The following is a 26,577-nucleotide window of genomic DNA, read 5'->3' as shown; positions in this document are numbered from 1 at the left end:
GTTATTCCAGGTGTGTCTACATAGTTTGGCACCAGAAACATTTGTAGCTCTCATAGAACCAATGTAGCCACCTACTGCTTACTACACGGTAGTCTGTTCGATATCAGGTAGGTAAGTAGGTAGGTAGGTAGACAGGACAGACAGACAGAACAGACAGACAGAACAGATACATACATACATACATACATACATAGACAGATACATAGAAATGGATGGATGGATGGAAGATAATATATTTATCTGTGTTTATATATAAATTTTTTACATATTATATAAATTTTCTAATCCAGTTAGATGACAGACACAAGAACCTGCCATCAACAAACTTAATACACTTGATTCAAACATTGAGAGGTTTACATCATCAGAGTAACTGGAGTGAAGGGATGGGCTGTGTAAATGACTCAAGTATATTCAAAAATTGAAGACATCCCCACCCAGTCCCTACAGTCTTGTCTATAACACTAAATCCCTAATGTCCTCCTGCACAGTACACTCACAACGACTTCCCCCACTAGGTAAATAGCAATCCCATTTCCTCACAGAGTCAGAGTAGGCACGTCGATGCAGCTTCTCAGAGCACCATATATCCAACAGGAAGTGTTGGTGGTGCCGTCTCCTGTATATGATGAGAACTGACCATTTCCACCAGCTGGCTGCTACTGGTGCAGTCACCACCCTCTTGCTTAGATCTCGGAACAATTGTTCCAGATACTTCTGCACTTGACCCCCACAAACACTAGTTTCCAGAGTGAAAGCATGTTGTTCCTGTGAATACCTCCCAGCCTTACTCAGAGGAAAGGGCAATGCTGCTGTGGTCTGAAGATTTATTTTCATATGGATGTGTGCCAGGTGTATGCAGGTACCCATGGAAGCTAGAAGACAGCCCCAGATCCCCTGGAGCTAGAGTTAGAGGTGGTTGTGAGACACCCAGTGTGGGTGCTGGGAACCAAACTGAAGTCTTTTGAAAGAGCAGCCACAGCTCTCTACCACTGCGACACCTCTCCAGCCAGGAAAGGATGTTTTTCAACTGATGTATAGCATCCTAGATCCCTAAGACCCACTACCTCTGATCTGCTCCCTTCCCTCCAGCAGTTCCACCAATCTGGCTTTCTTGCTGCCTTTTCTCCCTCTCAAATGTGGTTCTCTCTCCTCAAGTTGGGCTCACTGTCCTCCTTCCTTTCCTGGCTATTAACCTAGTTTGTCTCCTCATCTCAGGGAGGCTTTTCCTGAACACTCTACTGTAAAATGTGTCTCACACACACACACACACACACACACACACACACACACACACACACACACAGTTACCTCTTATCCTCTTTCCTACCTCACTTTAATCCACAGCAGTGTAGATCTCTGTCAGCTAATCTAAACGTACCTAGTCACAGATCTAGTCTAGTCTGGAAAACCAGCTTGGTATTCTGTGCTGTATCCCAGCATGTAAAATAGCTCATAAAAATGCTGTTTCTACTCACTGAATGGATGAATCAGGCTCACTGTATGAGATGATGACAGAGCTGACAGCTCAAGACTGTGACTCTTGAGGCTATCACCTCAACCATCACAAATGCAGCAAGAATCTGGAAGACGATGGAGCGGAGACACTGCCTTTATTATTGCACTGCAGACATACAACTAAGTTGTGAAAACTTGTTCCAGAGATGTATGGAGCTGCTTCTGCAGATCAAGGACACTTGGAATTAAAGGGCTTTGAGTAGCTCGACTTGTCAGACCCCCTGGTGACTCACAAGACTGTGCTTCCATGATAGGACAAGACATCTGGGGGTGGGGGAAAGAGGTACTCTCTGGACAGGATCAAGGGAAGAGCAGAGCTGGGCTTCACTGCAGACGATGTGTGAACAAGTAACTGGAGACTGTGCTTCCTAGTTACCCTGCCCCCGCCCCCAAGCTCAATGGATTCCCAGAATTTAAAAACCAGAGCTTCCCAGAAGTCAGTTTCTAAAGGTCACTAATTTTGATAAGAACTGTCACACTTTCACTGTCTGTGTTTGCCTCTGAGGCACAACCCCCCAGGGATAGGCCTGAATGATCAAGCACGTATCACACTGGCATTGCTCATTTTCCTGAACAAAATGCAAGAGCTGAAAGCAAAATCTGCCCAACACAAAGTCAATACCCATGACATTCTGAAGATGAATTAAAAGCTCAGTGCTATCCTAAAATGTCTGACATGTACTCAACTTTGCAAAGTGTTTATAATCCCAGATACTGTATAACACCCCTGTTCACAACAGAGCTAAAACCAGAGGGCAACACCACCTCTGAGGTAATACCAGAGTTAGGGCAAAGCAAGGCATGCCTAATAGCCCACCTTATAGTTACAGACAATGGTATTCCTTCAAATGTCACTTTGCTTCTATTTAGTAAGCAATGTACTAGGACAAGAGCTAGATCTCTAACTTTGTGTAGGGGTAGGGAAAGCTTAACTTTATGCTTCTGAGAAAACAAGTTTATGAAATTGTTTTCTAAATTGATTTCTTATTAGTTTTGAAATCATAACATCACAAGTATGTTTTGGCTATTATTAAGGAATCAAACATCTGCCTGGTGGCACATCCTTGTAAGGCTAGCTTGCAGGGGTCCAGGGCCAAGGGGATCCTGAATAAACTCAGCCTGGGTTGCACTGCAAATTCCAGGCCAGTCAAGCAAGTGGTGGCATACCAATATCAATTTCTTAGTTTTACCAAACACACTACAGCTGTGGGAAATGCAATGACTATAAGATGCTAGAGGGAAGACACAGAGGAACACTACTACGCTAACTTCTTCTCAGTTTATTCAATTATTTGGAAATAAAAGAGTCTGTGGTGATATATTGTATACCTTAATAAAATATGTCTGAAGATCAGAGGACAGGACAAGCTACTAGATTAAACACAGAGGCCAGGCAGTAGTGGCACTCTCCTTTAATCTCAGTACTTGGGAAGCACACATGCCTCTAACGGCTGGGTGGAGAAAGGTAGGTAAGGCATCAGGAGAAGGAACTAGAAGACTTTTCAGTCTGAAAAAGGTCATTCAGCTACAGGCCTTTCGGCTGAGGCTCTGCAAACTGTGGAGTCCTAGAGGTGAGACGTGGCTGTAGCTTGTTCCTTTGTCTCTCTGATCTTTCAGCATTTACCCTGGCTAACTATTATAAGACCTTTAGAATTTCAAACAACAAGAATCCTAATCCTAAAGCCAAAATAAAATTCTGGAGGTTAGACACTGAAGAAAAGCCAATGTCACAAAAATCGATTTATATCAACCCACTTGAGCACAAATAAAGGAAAATTGTCTTAAAATTACAGCAGCAATTACATATGCATGGACCTTGAGTTAGAATGAACCATTATTTAAACTAAATATTAGGTGTGGAGGACATTCTAAATTTGGAAGAGACTGGTTTTTTATTAAAATGTTTTTTAATTAATTTATTACTATTGGAGGAGGCCACCCAAGCCTTGGTGTGGAGGTCAGAAGACAGCATTCAGAAGTCCTCGGGGTCCTGGGATCCAACTTGGAACTTTGTACAGCAAGTCACTTCACATCTAGAACCGGTCACCAGCTCTGCCTGCATTGGTGTTTTGAGACAGGGTCTCACTCTATGAACTCACTTGTAGCCAAAGCTGACCTCAAATTCTGGGTAGTCGTCCTGCCTCAGCTTCCCAGGTGCCAGAAGCCATCATACTAGGCTTTGAAAGGAAGTTAAAGTGTATAGTAATTATCTCTATTTGCTCAAACTATGAGTAACCATTTTGTTTTTCAAACTTAATAGAGAGTACATAAAGATTTTATAATCTGATGCCAAACATTCATTTGGGTATTAATATGTCTAGAGTTGAAACAGTGGGAGGCTACTTCTGTTCGTGCAAGCTTGTACACGCTTGTTCAGTCCCCATCCCCACCTCCTGCACCTGTATGCACTCTGATAGATCTCCCTATCAACTGCACCACCAGCCAGAGCCCTGACCCTTTCCATTCATTTCTACTCCATTTCCTCTGTTACTGAATTTTCCTGGGACTGGCCTAGAATACATGACTTCTGTTGAAATAAAATTAAACCTAAATAAGAAAACTCTAACGGCTCCCCCACTGTTTAGAGAAGACAGTATCTTTCGGGATAAGGCATGTACTGAAACCACTAGTTCTCATATGCTTCCCAAGGCAGAGCCCACTCTGTACAACACATAAGTTCCAAAAGCACTAAATTTTCCACAAGCTCAACAACTACTCTCAAACTCCCTCAGGTGTCTTCCTCATTAATAAAACGATTTTGACTCATACTTCCTGGGGTTTAATGTCCTAAACACAATGCTAAAGGACTCGCGTGCAGTTGGTTTTGTTCTGTTTTGTTTTGAAGCCTTCTAACCAACCCTTAGGGTTACATGCTACTCAATGAGGAAATGTCAGAAACATTACTAATTCCCAGGGCTTCTTGACTAGTCAGTAATCATGAGAACTTGAACTCCAAAGTCCAAACTCTGAATATAATCTTCCTTCCAACATCAATTCCTTTGTCAAGTCTCAGAAAGACAGTGAGTCAAGTACCATCCCAATCCCTCCCATCGGACATGATCTTCTCTTCCATGGACTCACATGACTCTAATTATCTTCTCTTGATCCTATTATCCCTCCTCTTATATAAATGACAAATATTCATGTTTGTGTTGCTACTACGTTCAAGCACTTCCAGAATAAGAACAGCTAAGTTATTAGCATACACAACCTGGACCTATGATGGTGGACTGATGGGCAAGTGACTATCTCTCAGCAAAGACCTCATATTCAGAGAAAAACAGACTGATTCCTTATTCTCCTGGTTGTTAGAAAAGAGTTTGAAGCAAACATACAGAGAATTCCTACACATACAAAGGCATGCTACAAAGACCATCACTTCAGCTGGGCAGAGGTGGCACATGCCTTTATCCCAGCACTCAGGAGACAGAGGTAGGCGGACCTCTGTGAGTTCTAGGACAGCATGGTCTACAGAATGAGTTCCAGGAGAGCCAAGGCTACACAAAGGAACCCTGTCTCGAAGGGAGGAGGGGGTAGCATAGCTTGAATCTTGGCAACCTGTCAGTCAATCCTAGCTCTACCACAAGGAGCCCAGCACAGGACATCAGGACAAATTGTTCAGCCTGTGTGTGCCTGGATTTCCTTACCTGTAACATTTGTGAGAAGGGCCATGACACACACAAAATACATAGCACTGCACACAGCAAACACTTGACAAACACGGAAATGTTCTATGGGAGTATACACAGCGCACTCAAGAGCGCCCTACAGAACAAAGCTGTATATTACCAAATTCTAGGCATAAGAACTTGTTTTATGATCAGTATGGACTACAGATAAAGGTTCCCTGAGAGGAAAGGATATGAGCTGATTCATCAAAGACTGTTTAGACAGAATGAAGAAAATGTCTAAATAAGGACATAGTAATTAAAAGCAGTGAGGACGAGAGCAGATGCTTTTTCAAAAAGGCCACCATGCCCCCAAAACAGTTCTTGCTTAGTAAAAGAAGACCAGATGAGTAAAATGAGGGCAAAATCCAGAGGGAATTTTAAATACAATGCTGAAAAGAAAATAGAAGGAGAAAAATGGGGAAGCTTGTGGAGCTCAAGAGAAGAGCCCAGCAAAGAGAAGTCAGTTTCTCTAAGGAAGGGTGAAGAATCTGCTGAAGCAGATCCCACTGAGACACAGTGTTGGCTCTTCTTAACCCATCGCTGGCCTTCCTCCTCCACTGTGGCTTTAAGCATGGTGACAAATATCCAAATACAGAGAGAAAAGCAATGGGAACTAGCCATTGCCGTGTGCCTACAGAGACATGGCCAGAAAGCTGGAGACCACAGAACTGAGGGCTTCATACAAATGCTGTTTGATCCCTAGGGAGCTTTCAAAGCCAAAAATGGGGGGAGGGGATAGTATTAACATTTCTCAGAACAATAACCACCACCAAAATAAGCAGGTGCTCCTGAAGAAAAAAACAAAAGCAGTAATCACAGAGCAACTACCCAAAGTAGTAAGGCAGACAATGGGTACTCACACAAGGATGTGACTACCAGGCTCTGCAAACTAACTGCAGGGAAAGAGCCTGGCGTTTGCTAATAATGGATTCTGAGCTCTTAGATCCCCTGTTTAAATGAATGTATCACTCAGACACAAATCATCTACCATGAAATGACATATGAGCCCAGCTTACATATAGATTCTTTTTTCCAAACCAACAGGCATATGTTCAGAGTTGGGAATCCCAGAAAGGAAAAACACAGCTCATACACATTAGTAAGAGCAAAACAAAGCCCATTCATGTCCAGAGTATTCATTATCTAATTAAAAAATAAGCAGTGATCTCCATCCTCCACTAATTTATCAACAACATACATCCTAGGAAGGTCTTTTAGTAAGTCTTATCCTACGCACAATCACCAACCAACAGTAATAGTTTATGCCAAATACACGATCCCCTTGGAGAATGGCAATGCCACTGTTGGTTCTGGGTACACAGCTCAGTGATGGAGCATATGCCTAGCATGCCTGAGAGAAGTCCTATGCTCAATTCCCAGAACCTCGAAGGAAAATATGAAATAGGAGCTTTGACAATGACATTGCTGAAAACATAAGAAAGTTAAAACATCTTGGAAGGTGGTACAACTTACTTTTGCAATCCACTTACAAGGGTAGACACCATGAGGAACTCCAGAGGCTCTGTACTTGTTTTTCTCGCTGAGCAGATGGGCAAGGCCCCCTTTGACAATTTTTATCTTTTTCCAATCAGCCAGCAGGCCACTCATCAATCTTAAGTGGAATTCATGGCACTTGAAAAATAACGAAATGACAAAAATTTGCACTATAATTCCAGCTCATTTGTTTACTAAGTAACCTTGGCTCTGTAACCTCTAAAAAATGAAATAATATGTAAAATACTGAGAGAAAGGCTGGAATATACATCAGTGGCATAGTTCTTGCTTTCCAGGTGTAAGGCTCTGGGTATGAATTCCCTAAACCACAATTTTTTTTTTTTTTTAATCTAAGAAAAAAACTTCCAACCTAGAAGCTTTCATCCATTCAAATATTAGGAATATGTAAGAATAAAAACAAGAGCTAGAGACCTAATTCAGCAGTTATGAGCACTCATTGCTCTTTCAGAGGACCTGGGTTCAGTTCTCAGCACCCATATCATACAGCTCATAACCACCTGTAACTCCAGCTCTAGGGAATCTGATACCCTGAGGACAACTGCATGAAATGTGGTACACACAAACACATACACACAGATACACACACACACACACACACACACACACACACACACACACAAGTAGTTTTAAAAAGAGAGATCTTGTGTCAAAAAAATTAAGACAAATGCAAGTTATTAAAAAATTTAGCTTAATAAGAATAATCTGAGTAAAAGAATAGATAAACAAATAATAATTAGGAAAGAATCCAATTATCAACTCAGTAAACCAGTAGAACTTTAAGATAAATAAGGGACAAATTAGTACATATCCTTCAATAATAGCTCTAAATGTAAACAGTCATAACTTTCCAATAAATAAAAATACATGTGGGCTGAATGAATTAAGAACTAAGACCCAGCCAGACAGTGGTGGTGCACGCCTTTAATCCCAGCACTCGGGAGGCAGAGCCAGGCAGATCTCGTGATTTTGAGGCCAGCCTAGTCTACAGAGAGAGATCTAGGACAGCCTCCAAAGCTACACAGAGAAACCCTGTCTCGGAAAAACAACAACAAAACAACAACAACAACAAAAAAGAACCAAGATCCAACTGATTGCTCTTTGCAAGAAACTCACCTTATAAGGAAACACAACACACACACACACAAATTCACACACATACACAAACATACACATGGAAGGGGTAATGAATCAGAAATGACATTCCATGCAAACATGTAGTAATTATCTGAGAACACATGTAGTAATTATCTTCCTATCCAGCAGACTTCAAGACAAACTTAGCCAGAAGAGATAAAGGCAATAAACAGTCCATAAAGACATGGTGGTACATGTCTATAATCCCAGCTACTCTCGAAGCTGGGTTGGATTATGAGTTCAAGGCCAGCCTAGATTACATAGTGAGTGATTCTAAATACATATATACCTAATGTTAACATGTATTGCACATAGAGAGACAGGTGCAGAAACAATAGTGGGTGACTTCAATATCACTTTAACGGGAAATGTTGCAAACGAACTCAAACAGAAAGAACCTTAAATCTAGAGCTTAGACAATGCAGAGTCAACTAGGTGAACATTTAGAAACCAATTAATCATAAGTGCAAAGAAAACCAAGCAAACAGCAGAACAAGAACAGAACAGAACTTTTACCCCCAAGGACAACAAGCCATAAAATACTCGATGATTCAGCTGAGAGCATTTACTTAGTCACAGTGTAAGGACTAGACATTAATCCAAAGTCACAACATTCTATAGAGAACAAGGGTGCCCACATGAAGAGCATATACAGGATAGACGTGTGAACGATAGGGTTGGAAGAGCTCAATCTTCATCTTCCAGAGCAGAAACACATGCTGCAAGCTGAAGAAAGACATCAGATGTACAAACATGGTAGAGACAGAGAAAGAACTGACCCAAAGATTTAGAATGGTGGTTTCTGGACAATAGAAGACGGGGTGGAATGGGTATCCCATCACTTTCCTTGTTTAAATGGCAAGCACTTAGAGAGATGGCTCAGTAGTCACAAGCACATACTGAGTTCTATCCCCCACAGCCACACTCCAGCTTCAGGACACTTTTCTCTATCTAGCCTCCCTGGGCACCTGCACTCACATACACATACCTACTCACAGGAATATACATATAATTAAAAATAAATATTTTTTTAGAAATAAATGGCAAGTACTAGAAATGTCTAATGCTTTAAAATATGTAGCTTTTGCAAATATATATAACATACATATAAAATAATATACATCATTATATAATAATCTTTTAAACAGAGCATAAGGAAAAATGAGTCCAGAATAACGAAGGCTCTGGAAGCAAGACTTTCTTTTTAATATGACAGGTTTTACATTTAAATGACAGACAGACATACACATAAAACTCGGCAAATAGTGAAGGCTGGTTTCAACTTTTCATTTGATGTGACTAACAGGTACAAAATCAGGGCCAAAGATGAAGTTACAAGGACATAAGCTCGGCCGTGAAACCAAAGTCTCCAATAACTGCAGAAAGAGTTCTCAGTAGCTGGAAGAATTTATGCAAAGCCTGAACCAAACTCACTGAGTAGGCATGATATAAAATTCACAGATGCCTCAGTGCTAACTTTGTCAGCCCCAGCCACTGTTTGATTTCTGGAGAAAATTTTCATGTTAAGCAGGTGGTGGTGGTACATTCCTGTAACCCTAACACTCATGAGGCAGAGGCAGGAGGATCTCTATGAGTTCCAGGACAGCCAAGGCTACAAAAAGAAACCCTGTCTTGGGGGGTGGGAGGGAATCCATGTGATAACTTTCTTTGAATTAGCACCATGCCCAGACACAGCTAGAAACTGTCACTGTCATAGGTGAAGATTGGGCACCAGATACACTTCCGCTTCCATTTACGCCGCTCCTACCAATGACTAAGTCTTAAAAATATTTAATTTGATTACCAATCACCTAACATATCCATGGGAGCAGACAAGGTAAAACACAGACAGAAGATAGAATATATGTCTGAGTGGGAGGCAGCTGGAAGATAAACAAGATAGTTTCGTACAGTGTAAGAAATCATATGAAAACCTGGGCCCCTGTATTCTGTGGTTCCATGGCTAGGGATCATGAAGCAGGTACTATACCCAGTAAGCATGAGACTTAGGGAGCATGATGCAAGCAGCTGAGCTCTTGGTGGTGAGAAGTCAGAGATCTGTGATTCAGTCACATGGAGAAAAGTAGCAAAGGTGACCAGACTAGTCAAAAAATCCTTTTTTTTTTTTTTGAGGCAAGGTGTCATGCACCCCTTCCTCCCCATCCTGCCCCTGCAATACACACACACACACACACACACACACACACACACACACACACACACACACGATACTTGAGCATATTAAGAAAGAGATTCAGCTCAGGCACATTGACAAAGCCCCACCTCCCTCCACTCTGTCTCCTTTAATGATGTTTAGGAATGGTTGGTTACATGTACAGAGATATACTAAGAATTTTTAATTTCCAAACACCTGTACACACATTCAACTTTGGCACATCTATAGACTAATTTCAGCTCTTCATTCTATCTGGCTAATGGGTTCAGCAGAATCAGGGCTGAACACAGCAGGGTCTGCTTTTGGAGGGAAGTCTCATTCTTTACTTGGACCCACCAAGCAGCACAAGTCAATAAATGTTCAACAGAACCGACACTCCCCTTTTTATCTTATGGCATCTTTGACTCCTTGACTTTTTCTCTTCCCCATCATCTTTCTGTTCTGGGAAATGCCTTACTCCAGCCCACATCAGAGAAAAGTCATGTTTGCAGCTCTACTGTGGTCCACCCAGCTGGTGGCACTCGGACAAAAATATTTAGGATCTGCAGCTCTCCTCCTGTTCTCCTGGACATCCAAGACAGGCACTGAAAGCATGGCTTCCATCATGTTCCTCTGCACGGTGGGCCAGTAAAAGGATGTGTTGATGGAGACAGGAAAGAAGGGAAGGAGAACCATATGCTCATCGATGTATGACATGTGCCAATGGACCTACTGTACTTAGGTCTTGATGTAGTCAAAGGGTTCTATCATACACTGTCCCTTCAAGATCAGCTAGCCATAATTAACACCTTCATTAAGACTTCATTATAATAGAGGAACACATGCCTAGATTAGGTTCAAAAGCAAACCAGAATTAATGGCAACATTATTTAACTCATAATTGTTTTGATTTTCAGATTCCATTCCATTTTCCTCAACTGATAAATTACATTTAATATTAGTCTTGAGAAGTCTCATTAGTATCATAAACTAAGGTTTTAGTCTTCTAATACCCTAACCCCTTTGACATGCACTGGAATTCATTGTTGATTCGCGTCTTTCAGACACCATGTCTGCCCTCCACTCATTACTGAATGAAAGAGCCTTTGATCAGTGGTCCCATCCAGGGAGGATTTGCAGGGTTAAGTGGTCAGTGTCACTGCCACTAGTGTCTCGGTGGCAAGCATGAAGAAAAAAAACCCCAAAACAGAGAGCTGCTTCACCTCCTGCTCTTGGCCGAGATGGCCCCACAGTAGTTTAAATTCTGAGGCTTCTTTTGTAACCCACTTGCCTGTCTCTAATTTCCTCAGTGTGATAGTTAATCTTCATTGCAAACTTTAGAGTTCAGAATCACTGGGGAGTTTGGTAAGGCACACCTCTGTGTATGTCTGTGAGTCTGCAGAGGTCAGCTAGAGAGAAAAGGCCCAGTGTGAATGTGGGCAGCACCTCCCATGGCTGAGGCCCACATGCAGTACATGGGGAGGAGGAGAAAGCTAGCTGAATACTAGCATTCCCCTTTTGCTGCTTCCTGGCCTGCTGTGATGAGAACTGCTCCCTTCATTTACCTTACTGGCTATGGTGACTGACCCTCTAAAACTCTAAGCTCTTGATCCTAACCACATTAAGTTTTCCGTAACAGATGTTTGGGTCATGAGGTACACTCACAGCTGGAGACCCCAAACCACCCATATAAGAAACAACGAAGGCATAGCCATGCTTTCCCGTCTCTGCCACCACACAAGGGCACTGGGAGTTCAAGGCCAGTGTGAGTACACAGTGAGACACTGCACCAAAAAGCAGAAGAGGGGAGGTGGTAAAAACGCCTGCCACACCAGCCTGGCACTCCTGACAGCAGTCCTCTGCCCTCGCACGTTTGAAAATGAAAATTAAAAGGAAAGAGGAATGAAGAAAGGAAAGAAAGGAGAAAAAAGGGAAGGAAGAGAGAATGGAGGAACTTGAGTGACCAAGTTTAATGTGCTCAGACTTTTAAAATCTGTGTTGGGGAGGGAAGCTGCTTCGTGCTCCAACGAATTTTTTTTAAGTTTTTTGTTTGTTTGTTTTTATATATACAGGATTTTGCTTGCATGCATATCTATGCGCCGTATGTATACAGTGCTCTTGGGGGGGTGAGAAAGGGACACTGGATCACCTGGAGTTACATACAGATGTGGTGAGCTGCCATGTGAGTGCGGGGACTCAAAGCCCAGTCCTCTGAAAGACTCGTCAGTGCCCTTAAGCAGAGGCATCACTCCGGTCCCTCCAACAGCTTTCTTATTGCTTTTACCATTTTTGTTGTCACTCGGGGCCATAGAATTCAAAGCACCATCTCAAGCAAGTTTTTCAAAGTCAACTCGGCAGGATGTAAATCCGTAAGTAACAGGAACGATACTGGATGGATGACGTAAATAGAAAGATATTTACAGGATGGCTAAGTCCAGTGAAGGCCAGGGAGGCAAATTCTCTTCTGGACGTGGGCGTCGGGGTGAGGAAATGACCTTTTAACATGTCACCATGTACTATGACTTCTCAAGGAGGGACAGGAAGGCGGAAGGTGGCTGAAGTTCTCAGCTGTCCTGCCTGCAGACGCTTCAGTGGAGGAACAGCACACAAGCCTTCCAGCTTCAGGAGCACACGCTTCAGGGAGTGATCAGAGCATTTTTGCAGAAGTAATTTGTATCTTTAAGTGAGACAGACAGAATACAGAACAACCCCGACCCGGCAAGAGCTAACCATTAAGTAGCTGCATAGGGAGTCTCAGTCTCTGTGGCTTGTTAGCCACTCAAAAGAACAAACATTTCCACTTGGTCATGGCTTACTTTCTCAAATTAAACTGTATTTTTAAAAGGTTTAAAGGACCACCAAAGTAGAATCACACTCACTTTTAAAATGAAGTGTCTTCTTAAACTATTATTTTCCAAACCTTCCTAACCAAATCTGACTAAACTGTCAGCAACTGTCTTAAAACACAAACCTATAAGCAAAATACTCGGTTGTGTGTGTGTGTGTGTGTCTGTGTGTGTGTGTGTGTGTCTGTGTGTGTCTGTGTATGAAGAACCAGTGAATTCTGAGGGAAAGACAAGTTCACATTAACAAACCTACCAAGTCTGATAAACTTTCTCAGACCTAAGTTCTCAGAGGAAAATACAGGAAGGCTCATGTGGAAATGCAGCCACTGAATCTCAAATTTTACAAAAAGCACTTGCATCGATCACTCACCAGTACACACTTTTGAAAATTAATTTATCGGGTAGCCCACAGCACAGCACACGACTGGAAGCCAGAGGACGATCTACAGCGGCCCTTCTCTCCTTGCGGCACGTGGGTTTCAGGCTATTACTCACACAGTCACAACATTCTTGAGCCTGTTTCATCTTTAAATTGGGGCTAACTCAGGTAGCCATCTTAGATCTTAGAAGACAATAGGAAATGTGTAACCTGGGCCCTCCAATCAACACCCAGGGGTAACTGGCAATCTGTCTAGCTGCCTGCTCCGATTTAGTGCCTATTATGGTTTAGTTCTGAAATGGATCCCACAGGCTAATGGATCTGAATACCTGGTCTATGCTATTCTGAAAGGCTCTGGAGCCTGCCTGGCAGGGACTGGTTTTTTACAGTGAGCTAAAAGGGTGGACTTTTGAGGGTTATAGACCACCTTGCTTCTAGACTGAGATCTCTGATTCTGGATCTGTCAAGATGTGAACAAGGTGCTGTCTCATGTTCCTGGCAAAAGGGAGCTGCCCCAGGCTTTGTGCCTTCCCAACAATTATCTGTATCTCCCAAAACATCATCCAAAACAAACCCTTCCTCCCCAAGTCACTACTACAGTGCCTCCTCACCCCGCCCCTTGGCAACCACCCATGCTGGAAGCTCCTCCCTGCTCACTGCGTAAAGCATGTTCCCAAATCCATCTGTGATCTTCAGTTGATCAGGGGATGTACTAGCTGGGGGTACCAGGAATCACCTCTATGGAGCCCACTCAAAATTCGATTCTCCTTCCTCTCCCCACTTACTAGCCCCACCAATTCCCAAGTCTATCGGTCTCAACAGCCTTCTCCCACTGCAGAGGAGTTCTGAATGCCATTCCAAACATCTGTCCTCAAAGTCCACATTCAGGCCTGAAAGCCTTCCTTACTTCAGCTCCACAAGGTCTCTTCTGTTTCCTCTGGGGCCTCTGTCTTGCATCATTCCCCCAGAAGCACACATACACTGTCACACTGGGCTTCTTTAAATGCCCATGGCTGCCCGTTTCCCATCCATTCACACACGAACACCCTCCCTTGGCATCTCTCCCGCCGCCGCCTCCCCAGTCAGGTCTCCTTACACACTGAACTGCAGCAGCTCCTGTGTCTCTCCTTGCTGGACCACACTCTCCTCTCCACTGCTCTTGTCCCTCCTTCTCTTGCCTCTCACTCTTTCTAAATGCAGGAGAGGGGAAGAGCCATGTTCAGGAAGCCAACTGCGGCACCCCTCTTCCTCACTCCTTGCGAGGCCCACCTCGGCCTCTGCCTACGACTACTACCTATCTCAATCTTAGCACTCAGACCCCTAACACAGGGAGTATTTTTGGATTCAGGGTCAGTATTCCGAAGCTCGAATCCGAGACTGCCTTTTTAATGGGAGCATCAGTGACAGAACTTTTCAGTTGACATTAATCTGGAAGCTTCTGAGATGTTTTTATCATTTGTACAGTTTGATACAAGTCCATGAAGTTTCCATTTTCTTCTGGTGAAACCAAGGTACCAATGACCTAAGCTAAGACCCAAATAAGTGAGCTGGTGTTGGGGCTGAAATTCAAACCCATAGACTGGCAGCTTCCACACTCCTTCCGGTACATAATGCTGCTCGATCCTCTGGTGCTAGCTAACAGCCTCTCAGAGGAGGGATGAAAAACCTCGGCAGCAGGTCAACCAGCACTTAACCACTAAGGGAGGACTTATTGGGCAGTGGCCAAGTCCAACACACTAAATGCAAATGGATTTTATATTTTAAAAAGAAAGGAAAGCTTTTTTAAAATCAGAATACAAAAAAAAAAAAAATTAAGCCTGAACTCCTAAATAACACAACAGGGCCCACAAGGTAGCTCAGTGGTTATAGGCACCTGTCACCGAACCTGATGTCAGGAGCCCACATGGTAGGGAGGACTGACTTCTACAGTTTGTCTCTGACCTCCACATTTGTATACCCACCCACAATAAACAAACAACATAAGCAAATAAGGTCACCACAGAAGCACTCCTGCACATCATGTGACGATACTTTAGATTACTAGAGGAGGTCAACAACTTGTTTAAATGGCTTTTAGTGTAGGCTGTCAAGCAGTACCCCAAGAGGGTTACTCCAATTTATTCAGCAAATCGATAAAGTCTATTTGAGTCAAAACCACAGAGGCAATTAATATTATTCTGTTAACTTATATCAAGGTCACTGGCATAAAGGGGTGCCCCCCCTTTAGCTATAGTAGTAACAAAATTGAACATGTTTACACACTCGCTGTTTATCTCACTTCCAAAACGCTATTTATGACACAGCTGTATTGGGCACGCAGAGAGACCGCTTCCTATCAGGGATATTTTAAACAATGTGAATCTTCATTTTCATGGCTCTTATAAGGGGGAAAAAAGCCAAAATTAAGCAGGTGAATGAAAAAATTCCACAGGGCCAATCTCTCATTCTGCTCAACACCACAGCTGTAAGGCGCACCAGGTAGTGCAGGCCGAAACGGAAGGAGAAGAAAATGTTGGGGAAAGTTAAAGAGGACAACTGAATGCCAATCAGACAGAGACAAAGAGCACCGGCGGACATCCGAAGAGGCAGGAAAGGAAGAGTGAGGGCTGGCCTGGAGAAGGCTCTGAGCCCTCGGCCCGGACCACTCTCGGAGGAATGTTAATCAACTACTTCACCGCGCTCCAACCTCAGAAGTTCCTTATCTGAAGCTGTTCTTTTGTCAGCCAGAGAAAGGGGCAGTGGGCGTGGTAAATGAGAAAAAAAGGGGCTTGACCCTGACTTGGGGGGTGAGGCGGAGAGTCACTGTGTGTGACTGGGAACCAGGGATTGTAAAGGTTTCCATTGGAGGGACATGGAAACATTAGGACACACTAAGGAAGTGTGATTTCAAAGACAGAAGAAAATGGTAGGGCTACTAGCTCCTAGACGACCCCCCCCATACACACATACACACACACACACACACACACACACACACACACACGAGGCTCCGCCTACACAGCCATCCCAGCAGCTCTGGGCCCTCCCACTGGGCCCTGTCTGTCCTACCCCACCTGACTTGAGAGAAATTCTGGTCAGTCTAGTGTGTGTCCAACCTTCGGACACTGCGACATGCTGTTGCCATCTACAAAGTTCACATCGGAGAACTACACAACTGTCACAAAAAGTAAAATAAAATAAATTTAAAATTCTCCTAAAATATTCTGTAAGTTTATCATGTTGTGGTGGGCCACCTTCACAGCTACTCTGGGACATGTAGGCTGTAGACTGGGCCAGCCAGTAGCTCTTTGCTTCCACCCTGCTAGACACTATCCAGGGATGAGGATTACAGCCTTCTGTGATTCCCATCCAAGGAAAACTAGTAGAGATTGTTAGAAAAGGCCATGAGGGAAGACACAGCCAGCTCTGGATCAGGAGTGGGCCGACGTGAGGAAAGGCTGCCTTCATGAAGACTGCAGACAGAGCGCGGTGTAGTAGCTCATGACAGTAGTCTCCGGACTCAAGGTAGAGGTAGAGGCAGGAGTCTGAAGTCAGCCTGAACTACAAGAGGGAGGGAGTGAGGGAGGGAGGAGAGAAGAGGGAAGGAGAGGAGGGAGGGGAGAGGAGGGGAAGGAAAGGATGGGGGAGGGAGGAAAGGAGGGGGGGGGGAGGGGAGAGAATGGAAACAAGGAGACTTGCTTGTCTGAGTCATCATGGAGTCACTGAACAAACTCCCTGGGACCCCACCCCCACCCGGGGACTGAACAAGAATAAATTCTGTTGAATGTTTCCAGTATTTAGAATCAAGGGTGATTCGCTGTTTCCTTCTTTTGGCTGCAACACCCTACATGACTAATAATGAGGACTCCTGCTCACGTGACCACAACACTAGCAAAGCATGCAAGCCCATCTTGAAGTAGCCACCTCTCTTTTAAGTTTTCCATCTTCTCTAGTTTCTTCCCTTGACATTATACAAATGTATCCAGAAATAACATTTGTGCTTAACATTTTTAGGTACCTAGCAACCTTACAAATAAGAACATGGACTGGGGAGATAGCTCAGTCATCAAGTGCTTGCCTTACCAGCATGAAGAGTTCAACCCCTAGCCCAGGTGGAGAAGCCAAGCGTGGCACTACATCCAGCAAGACAGATGCCGAGAAGCTGATGCCGTGGGCCGGCTCCCCAAACTGCCTTTCCCATTAGTGAGCTCCAGGCCAGTGAGAGACCGCGTCAAACGCAAAGGCAGACAGAGAAAGGAAGAACACCAGACTGTCCACCGGCCTCTACTCACATCTACACATACATGTGTTCACACACACATGTGAACACATACACAGAGGAGAATAACTCTCATTTTTAAGAATTTCACTTCTAAATAAATGCTTGTTTGGCTATGGTGAGCAACTAACAGGAGTGACAGTATGGTTTTGGAAAGTAAATAAATTCTGGAGGTTTAGCAAATGTTTGTAAAGCTTTACCACAAACTACTGTTTACGCTGAAAGTAGTCATGAGTCTGTAGCAAGGAAGGAAAAGCTGATATTCCCTGATCAAGTATAACAAAATATACTGGAAAATGGCACTCTCCTTTAAAAACAAAAACAAAGAATGCATGCCCTACTTCAAATAAATAAGAAAAAAGTAACAAAAGAGAAGAAATTATGTTTAAAAACAACCATGAATCACAGTTCACTAGAGGCTGTCTAAAGATACAGCTGAAATTTGTTGAGATTTCCTCTAAAGAATTAGTCCTTAAGGAAAAAAGTCCACACCGAATTTGAGAGCAGGAGAGCTGGGGAATCGGCTCATCTATACCATCAGTAGGAAGAGCATACATTTAGTTTGTTCAAATACTTCCCGAATACCTACATAAGCAGTGTCCCTAAGCAAAGCCCAGCAGGAACACACAGAGCAGACAAGATCACCCCTTCATCAGCCCAGGACGGAAGGAACAAGGGTCAGCAAACAGTCCATGCAAAGAACACTGAGTTAATCATGGCGCTTGTGTGCCATAAGGTCCTGAGACCTACTGCCCTCGGCCGCTGAACAGTACTAATGCAGCTGCAGACAGGAAGGAGGGCTGTGTCACAACAAAAGTGACTTTAGAGCAAAGACATCCAGATTTCATACACTTCTCATGAAACAATATTCTTTTCTGCTTATTTGTCTCAATCATCTCATTAAATACGTAAACACCACTCTCGGCCTGCAAGCCATATAAAAACAGGTTAGCAGGTCAGACTCTGTCCATAGGCTACAGCAGGCAGACTCATGGTCTAGACGTCAATAGTAACTATAATTATACGCTTACTGCTATTACGTGCTCAAAGAGAAAAACGCAAGGCGATGGGGAGAGACATAGCCTAGTTGGAAGGATAAATCTCCCAAGAAGCAAATTTTAGGATGCAACTGAAGGTAACTAGTCAAAGGCCAGATAGGAAAGCTGGAGCCTTCTCAACAAGTGAGCACATGTAGAAAAGCCCTGGAAGAGTACCGCAGAGCACTGCCTGAAAAACCTGTGAGGCTGAAACACCCAGGGAAAGGAGGTTGCAATGGAGGTGCAGAGGGGCCAGTCCATCCTGTTGATGCTAGGAGAATCCAGTCTCTGTTCCCAGGGTAATCAGAACCACTAGATGATTTTTAAGTAGGAGAGGAACACAGCCAATCAGTTTAGACTTTGCAAAGACCATTAAGGCTCCAATATGGAGAGAGATGAGGCGGAAGCCTGAAAGGACACAAGGTACTAGCTGGAGACAATGCTCAGCTAGGAGACTGGCAGTGATCCAAGAAGGCAAGATGTGGTGACAGGCTTGGAAGAACAGAAGAGTCTCCCTTCATGACTCAGGCTTCCTATTCCCACGACTACTGGTATCGTTCTGCAAACCAGAGATACTGAGATATGGGATGAGGAGAGATCTAGAGGCCAACTTGGACTTTAGACATGTGAGCTGAGTATCTACACAATGTTCTGGTGTCAATCAGTTGCTGGTAACGGGTCAGAAGGGGCTTGTTTCAATTTAATGATTCAGTCTGGGAATTGGCCTCACAGGCTGTAATTGGAACCACTGGAGACGAAACTGCCTGGACAAAGGTGACTGTCTCAATCACCAGTGGGTCTCTTCAAATGCTGATGCCCAGACAGTACCACTGAACCAGTTAAATCGGAATCTCCAGGAGTGAGCCCCAGGCGTCGGTATTTTTCAACTTCTCTGGTGATCCTAATGTGTAGTCAAGGTTGAGAATAATGAAAGACACTAAGAATTAACAGCAAAGGTCCCAGCTACCCCCCCCCCATCACTAGCTCTCTGACCTGACCACTTCATGATTCTGAGCTGTGGTTTAGAGCAACAGAACAGGAAGATGGTGATGCTGCTTCATGTCTAATATCTCTTACAGTTGACAATATGAATCCAAACCTACAAAACTGAAAGATTTCCTTAGCATTCCAATGGGGAGGGAACCTGGAAGGGGGTGTGAACCAATTACCAGTAGCAAAATATATTTGTATAGCTAATACTCTTACCATGTCAGTAGCACTTTGTGGTAGATTTGTGTTCTCCAAAATATTGTGCACCCTAATAAACTTATCTGGGGTCAGAGTACAGAACAGCCACAATTTTAAACATAGAGGATAGGCAGTGGTAGCACACGCCTTTAATCCTAGCATTCCAGAGGCAGAAATCTCTCTGGATCTCTGTGAGTTCAAGACCACATTGGAAACAGCCAGGCATGGTGACACACTCCTTTAATCCCAAGAAGTGATGGCAGAAAGCAGAAAGATATATAAGGCATGAAGAACAGAAACTAGAACCTTTTAGGCTTTTAGCAACAGTTCAGCTGAGACCCATTCAGATGAGGACACAGAAGCTTCCAGTCTGAGGAAAAAGGGATCAGCTGAGGAACTGGTGAGGCGAGGTAGCTGTGGCTTGTTCTGCTTCTCTGATCCTCCAGCATTCACCCCAATAACTAGCCTGGTTTGATTTTATTAATAAGACCTGTTAAGATTCCTGCTACAGCACTTTAAATGACTATGCTAACATATCAAAAAGTATGAACAGACGCTGCTAAGTCTGGAAGCATTCCCACTGGATAAGCCCTGCTTGACCACACCACGGTCCTCCCCAGTTCCTAACTGCAGGTGGTTCAAACTGGTCTGAAACTTAACTTGGAAATTCTTTGATACAAAATTGACCTTTCTTTACAGATTACAAAGAAAGTACACAGCAACTTTAGACTTGGGAACTGTGCACGTGACCACAGGGAAAGCACACAAGACACAGAAAAGGCCAGAGGGAAGTCTTAGTCAGTGAGTGGGTATCTCTGTGACTCCAGCCACTTCCCTAACCACCAAGTCACAATTTCTTCAGTTATAACATAAAAGCAAAATCAACCTGAATTTACTACAGATATTAACACAGGAAAATGACTCCGAAAATAGATAAAACAACATACCACTTCAATATTATTTCCCAGCCAATTCTAACATTCATTACCGTTTTAACATACTGGGTGTTGTTTGCTGGAGGCCAGGGCTTGCGCTGCAGCCCTGACAGGCCTGGGAACTCCTCTCCCTGCCGCTGAGTGCAGCAATGCAGCCTTCCGAGTACTTGAATTGCAGGCCTCCACCAATGCAGCCTTGCTTGCAGTTTTGGGCATGACCATTTCGCTCCTCAATGAAGTTTACTTCCCAGATCACGTTTTTAATTGAACAACTTTGTCAGTGATTCCACTAATCCAAGTTCATTTTTATCACCTGACTTCAAATTCCACAAAGCAGATATGAACATAGCATTAGAAAATTGTTGTAAGTTATTCAGAAGGTAATGGTAAACTACTCCTGCTTTTTGTCACTCTCCAAAGACGGCAGCATGGCTAAGAAATGGCAGTTAAATATGTCACCCTCCATTTAAAGGGCTGGGGTCAAGACAGTGCCCGAGAGTCTTCTAAAGTAAGGGCCATGAAGGGTAGTCCCTTCAACTGGAAAGACTCCTCCCTCTCCAATTCTGAGGTTAGGACTGAGGCGCACGGAATTTCACAGGCTTGAGAACTCTCCTTGCCTCCAAAGCACTGCTGTAAGAAATAATGAGCTAACCATTAAGGACAAAGACTTAGAGAAAGTTGCTAAGCAATCTTTCACAAACCTCCTTCATTTGCACTGGTTTGTCAATGGGAAAGGACGTTTAATAAATGTGAAGATTTATGAGTGAACTTTGAAGTTTAACATTACAAGAGCAGAAATTCTGTCAGGTTATGGCAGAAGAAACAAATTATGGAGAGATGGGAATAAACTGTTAGAGTCTTAGGGAAGATTAGTGCGGTAAAAAGAAATTTCACTGTCTTCCTTCGATGCTTCCTTCAAACAGGTTTTTAGGCAACAGACTTATCATGCACTGGCTTGTTTAGAGCAATTTCCAACAATATGTAATGGTTACTCATTAAGGAAGGAAAAAAAATCACCCTAAGAGTTCTGTAAGAGCCACGTTACTATGTATCTTATACTGTAGAAATTCTGTAAGAGCTGTGTTACTATGTATCTAATACTGTAAGGAGTTCTGTAAGAGCTGTGTTACTATGTATCTAGTACTGTACAGACTATTTTATAATTAATTTGCCCCTTTAGCAGTGAAATACCAGCATAGACTATGGCATTCCAAATTGAATTCTTAAAGCGGGATAATTATTTTGATGGGAAATTACATTACCCAGACAATGGCAAAGGGAAAAAAAAACAGTATCAGAACTCCAGAGGATCAAAGTTCAGAAGACCATAAACTCTTTTATGAGCATCTACAACATTGTAAGAGACTAGGAGGGGAAGTCAATTATACTTCAACACCCAACCCCAGCAACAAAATAAGATGTACTTTACATACAATATAAAGTCTAGCTTCTAAGTTAGTGGTGATACCTCTGAGTATATTTTGATAGTCAAAGCAGGGTCTCATCAGAGCTTGCAGGGAAGTCTTAAAATGTTACAGTCACTGCACCAACTAAAATAAATACAAGCGGAGCAAGGTGTCAGGAGAAAAGGGAAGAATTTGCTCCATTTTACAAATGTGTGGGGCTACTGATGGGACAGGAATAAATGTGGGAGAGGAAGCTGAATTTTAACATAACAAAGGTGGGTTTGAGTTCAGCAGAGGATGGCCTGTGGGATTAGACCACCAAACATGGCGGTTCATAATCAGTGACTTGCTAGCCAAATGTTCAAATCTAAGTATGCACTCCATTCAATAGCCCCTGCTGAGCCACTCTGTAAGATACAGTGAGGCACTGTAGTAAGTGGAAAACTAGGAAAACAAATGCAGTTTCTACACTCAAGAAATTCACAACCCAGTAGAAAGCAGAATCAAACATATCCTGCCTGCCTGAAAATACATTAATGACCCCTAAGATTAGCTCCGGAATTTGCAGTTTTGTATCTAGAGAACATTTAAAGTTATACCCCAATTTTATTTCAATACCACACACATAAATACAAGAGTATTCTAAATGCCTGATGTTTCTAAGCTGTGTGTTAAAGAGTCAGGAGACTGAGAACACTTCATAAATGAAGAATGATGTCCAAGAAATCTAAGAAAGAAAAAAAAAAATGATGACCAGCTCCTGTACATAAATCCTGCCCCAATGCTCCACTGAACACTTGAGGTCCCTAAAGCTGAACTCAAAGGCATGTTAACAACTGCTGATGGTTATAGAAATCCATAAGGTGGTTAAACAAAAACTGCTCCCCCTCAGGTGCAAGAGAGCAATCTTGTCTGTAGAATGTGACATGCAGAAAACAGTGGCTGTGAGAAGGAAAAAGGAAAAGAGGATATATGTGAGAGCATTCTGCAACACTACAATGTGGAGCGAGAAACCACATGACTCACTACCCATTTAAAGTGGAGTTCTGGTGCAGAACCCATCCCTCCGAAATTATCTTTCATGCACTGAACAAGCCACCCATAAACTATCAATACTTCCTGTCTTAAAGACATTTCACCGCCAAATGAGCATGCACAATAGCCCAATTCCGAAAAGAAGGGCAATGTGAAAGGCACCTTTTTTGCTGAAAATTATATTTAAATAAATATTAAATGAACAATGCCCAACTATTAATAGATGCGCCCCCTGCTCCTAATTTCCCAACCAGTTGAAAGGTATGTGTTTTTCTACACCTCTATGTTCTAATTCGAAAGCCCTGATCTAGCCTGCCTTAACACCAGCCACATGTTTTTTCTTTGCTATCCTAACTGACTGGGAAGGTTTACTAACTAAACCACCCAGCCTAAGAACTGGACAAACAGGATGAATGCCTAATAAGCCATAAATGTCCTCCACTCAATTCTAGTCGTTTCTGTGACAGATCTCAGATTTTTCAGAACAAGTATGCAGGTTTTAAATAACCTGAGTTAAAACTGAGTTATATATAGTCACTTAGCAGCAAACACTTCTGTGTCACAAACGCTACATCTCTAGAGGAATTCTCCCCCAAAACTAGCATTTTTCTTCGTCAAGAACCAACTAGCCTTTATTTCTAGAGGCAGGCACATACCCCCCCCAAAAAAAAAAACACAAACAAATCACAGACTACTGTCAAATTCTACGCTAATGAAACTGTGGAGAAACATCCCAGGCGTTGTCAGAGCCTATTTTTCATACACCGCCACCAGACAGTTTGATGCAGTATTCCTGATTGCTTTTTATCGTATTTGTAAATACACTCACTAATCCACTAAATTAGGTAATTTACAAACAGGTCCTCTCAGTTATTAGTGGCCAGCAGTCAAGTTCTATTACATCTGATTCTTACACAGTTGTCCAAACATTTCCATCCAGGTTAGAGGCTCTGATCGGAAAGGAAGAAGGCGGCTAGCGAAATTTGGATGGGGGCAGGGTGGCAGCTGGGAGAAATCTCTGCATCTCAGCCCTCAGCGACAACATCCAGCCAGTGCCCACAGAAAAACTAAATTCGGCACCTCTTCCTCCTGTTACACTGGCAACAAAGAGGGAGTTTCCGTAACGCTCCCGTCACCCACCAGGTGCCCAATCTCCTTCCCAGCCCAGTCCCCGCGCTCCCGCAGGGGCCTCGGTGCGCCGAGAGGCCGCGGTGCCCGGGGTCAAGGCACAGAGGGGGGATGGGGTGAGGGACGAGGGGGTGGGATCTGTGAAATGGGCCCTGGAAGGGCACGAGGACCCACTGAAGCACCTGATCCTGCCCGAAGGGACCGCAGGCCAGGGGAAATGGGCAGCTTATTAAATGGAGCCGAAACTGGAATAAGGTGGAAGAGAGGTGAAGAGCTCAAGCTGGGGGTGCACCTTCTGGGGACACAGAAAACAGACTGACTGTGGATGGCGGGGGGGGGAGCTCAGCGGAGGTGGGGAGCAAGCAGGCGGGCCCCAAGACGAGGGAAGGGGGGATGCCTCCTAGGGCAGAGCGGGCGCCCGGGGCGCCTCTACCTGCAGGCGGGCAGGACGGGCCGCTCAGGTGAGAAAGCGGGGGAGGGAGCGCGGCGGGCAGCGGGGCCCGCGCACGGGCGCAGGGGTCGGCGGGGACCGGAGGGGCGCAGGGCACCGCAGGGGCGCCGAAGGCACGGCTCCGCAGGCGCGCACAGCGCGGGGTGGCATCCGGGCGGGCGGCCGGGAGGCGGGAGCCCCTCACCTGCGCGGCGGAGGCGGAGCTGCAGCAGCCCATGGCGGGGCCGGAGGAGCCCGGAGGCGGCGCCGGGCGCGCAGCTACGCCCCGGAGCCCCTCGGCATGCGAGCCGGCGGGCGCCCGGGGAGGGCGCGGCCTGGCCCCGCACGACTCGGCGGCGACGGCAGCGACGGCGACGGTGGCGAGAACTCAAGAGGCGGCGCGGCTCGGGGCAGGCGCCGGCCACATCCCCCGGCGGCGGCGGCTGCGCGGCTCCGGCTCCGCTCCTGCTGCTGCAGCTGCTCCCCAGCGGAAAGGGGCGGGCGGCGACGGCGGCACCTCCCCCTGGCCCCCGCCTCCCACCGCCCGCGCCCAGTCCCTCTCCCGCTCCCTCTCCCGGGCTGCAGCCGCCTCCTCCTCGGCGCCGCGCGCGTCTCCCATCAGACTCCCCGCCCCCAGTGCAGCGCCGCGCCGCGCGGACGGCGGGGCGACGGCAGTCAGAACGAGGCCGGGCCCTTGGGCGCGCGCCGGAGCCTGCGCGGCGCCGGGCCCATTTCGCGGTGGCACCGAGGCCGCCTTCTGCCTCGGGGCAAGAGGGTGTCTGAGGCCGAAGCTCCCCAACACCCCGCGGGCTCGCAGCCGAAATGCAGCCGACTTGCTTCCGGACCCGCGAGGCACGGGGAGGGCACCCGGGGTTGCCCCCTCTCCAGGTTGGGCACGCCACGGGGGTCACTGACCCGAAGCTTTTAAGGGCTCTGGCGGATGCTCATTGTACCCAGAAGGAAGCGTCCATGCTAAACCTCCCATGGAGAAGGAATGGGTGATGAGGAGGGGAAAAAAAAAATCATCTGTTGCTCTTGTCCCCATTTTGCTGATGTGGAAACTAAGCCTTGAAAGAGGCCTACAACGACAGCACCCAAGTGGAAATTGTAGAAAAAGAGCCAGAAATGGGAAGGGAAGGTAGTACTCCAGGCTCTCGAGTCAAAGCCATTTTAGATCTTGACTAAACTTTGTTACACATGGTAGCTTGCTCTCTCTCTCTCTCTCTCTCTCTCTCTCTCTCTCTCTCTCTCTCTCACACACACACACACACACACACACACACACACACTTCACATATAAAATTTTACCAAGACGCTATATTGCATTCTAGAAATTTATTGACACTAAAATTAAACAGGTGATAAAAAGCAAAGTTACTATTCTCTTACCAAAAAACAAAAATAAAAAACAAAACCAAGCACCTGTATTAATGTGCATTCCGGGAGCAACAAGTTAGAATAGACATGCACAATCTGTAAGAAATTTCCAGTACTTAAACGTCTTTAGAAATAGTGTGACTCGAGAACAGCTTTAAAATGGCGAGAATAAGCAAGGTCATGGTTAACAGTCACAGAACTGTGCATGTATCCCACACTCATATAAACCTTCAGGTCTCATTTCATATTGTCAACGTGTTTCAAAGACAGAAGCGAAAATTTTGTTTGCAAAGATGCAAGGGAGCGAGACAGAAGGGCTGCCTTGCCAAATAAAAGACAGATTTCAAGGTGACTCAAAGTCAAAAGGGGAAGAAAATGGACACTGAAGTTGACTGTGTGTGCGTGTAAAGGAGAAATCTAAGCAGGAGGGGAACCAGAAAAGAAAAAAAAAAAAAAGGCTAAAGAGGAGAATTCCCTAGTTGGTGTGTGTTGCATTACCGTTTCCTGAGTCTGAGGGTATAGATGACTCATTCCTCCGAACCTCATGTTTCTCTGTAAAGTCCTG

The 26,577-nt window shown here is 44.7% G+C and overlaps 1 protein-coding gene across 3 annotated transcripts in view; it reads right to left on the bottom strand.

Annotated features, from left to right (window-relative positions):
• Slc44a1 (solute carrier family 44 member 1) overlaps positions 1-25,150 on the bottom strand; it is a 183,540-nt gene extending 158,390 nt beyond the window's left edge. The window contains exon 1 of one of the 3 annotated variants that reach the window (XM_036177207.1): positions 24,841-25,150. In XM_036177207.1, coding sequence (XP_036033100.1) covers positions 24,841-24,873 — 33 coding nt within the window. In that variant the 5' untranslated portion in view covers positions 24,874-25,150. The remainder of the gene's footprint in view (positions 1-24,840) is intronic. The other 2 variants (XM_036177208.1, XM_036177209.1) reach the window with 2 other exon arrangements.
• Positions 25,151-26,577: the final 1,427 nt, after the last annotated feature.

Source organism: Onychomys torridus, chromosome 2 (assembly GCF_903995425.1).
Source record: "Onychomys torridus chromosome 2, mOncTor1.1, whole genome shotgun sequence".
Lineage (NCBI taxonomy): Eukaryota > Metazoa > Chordata > Mammalia > Rodentia > Cricetidae > Onychomys > Onychomys torridus.
Note: the sequence above shows the minus strand (reverse complement) of the source record. Positions and strands in the feature narration are given on the sequence as shown.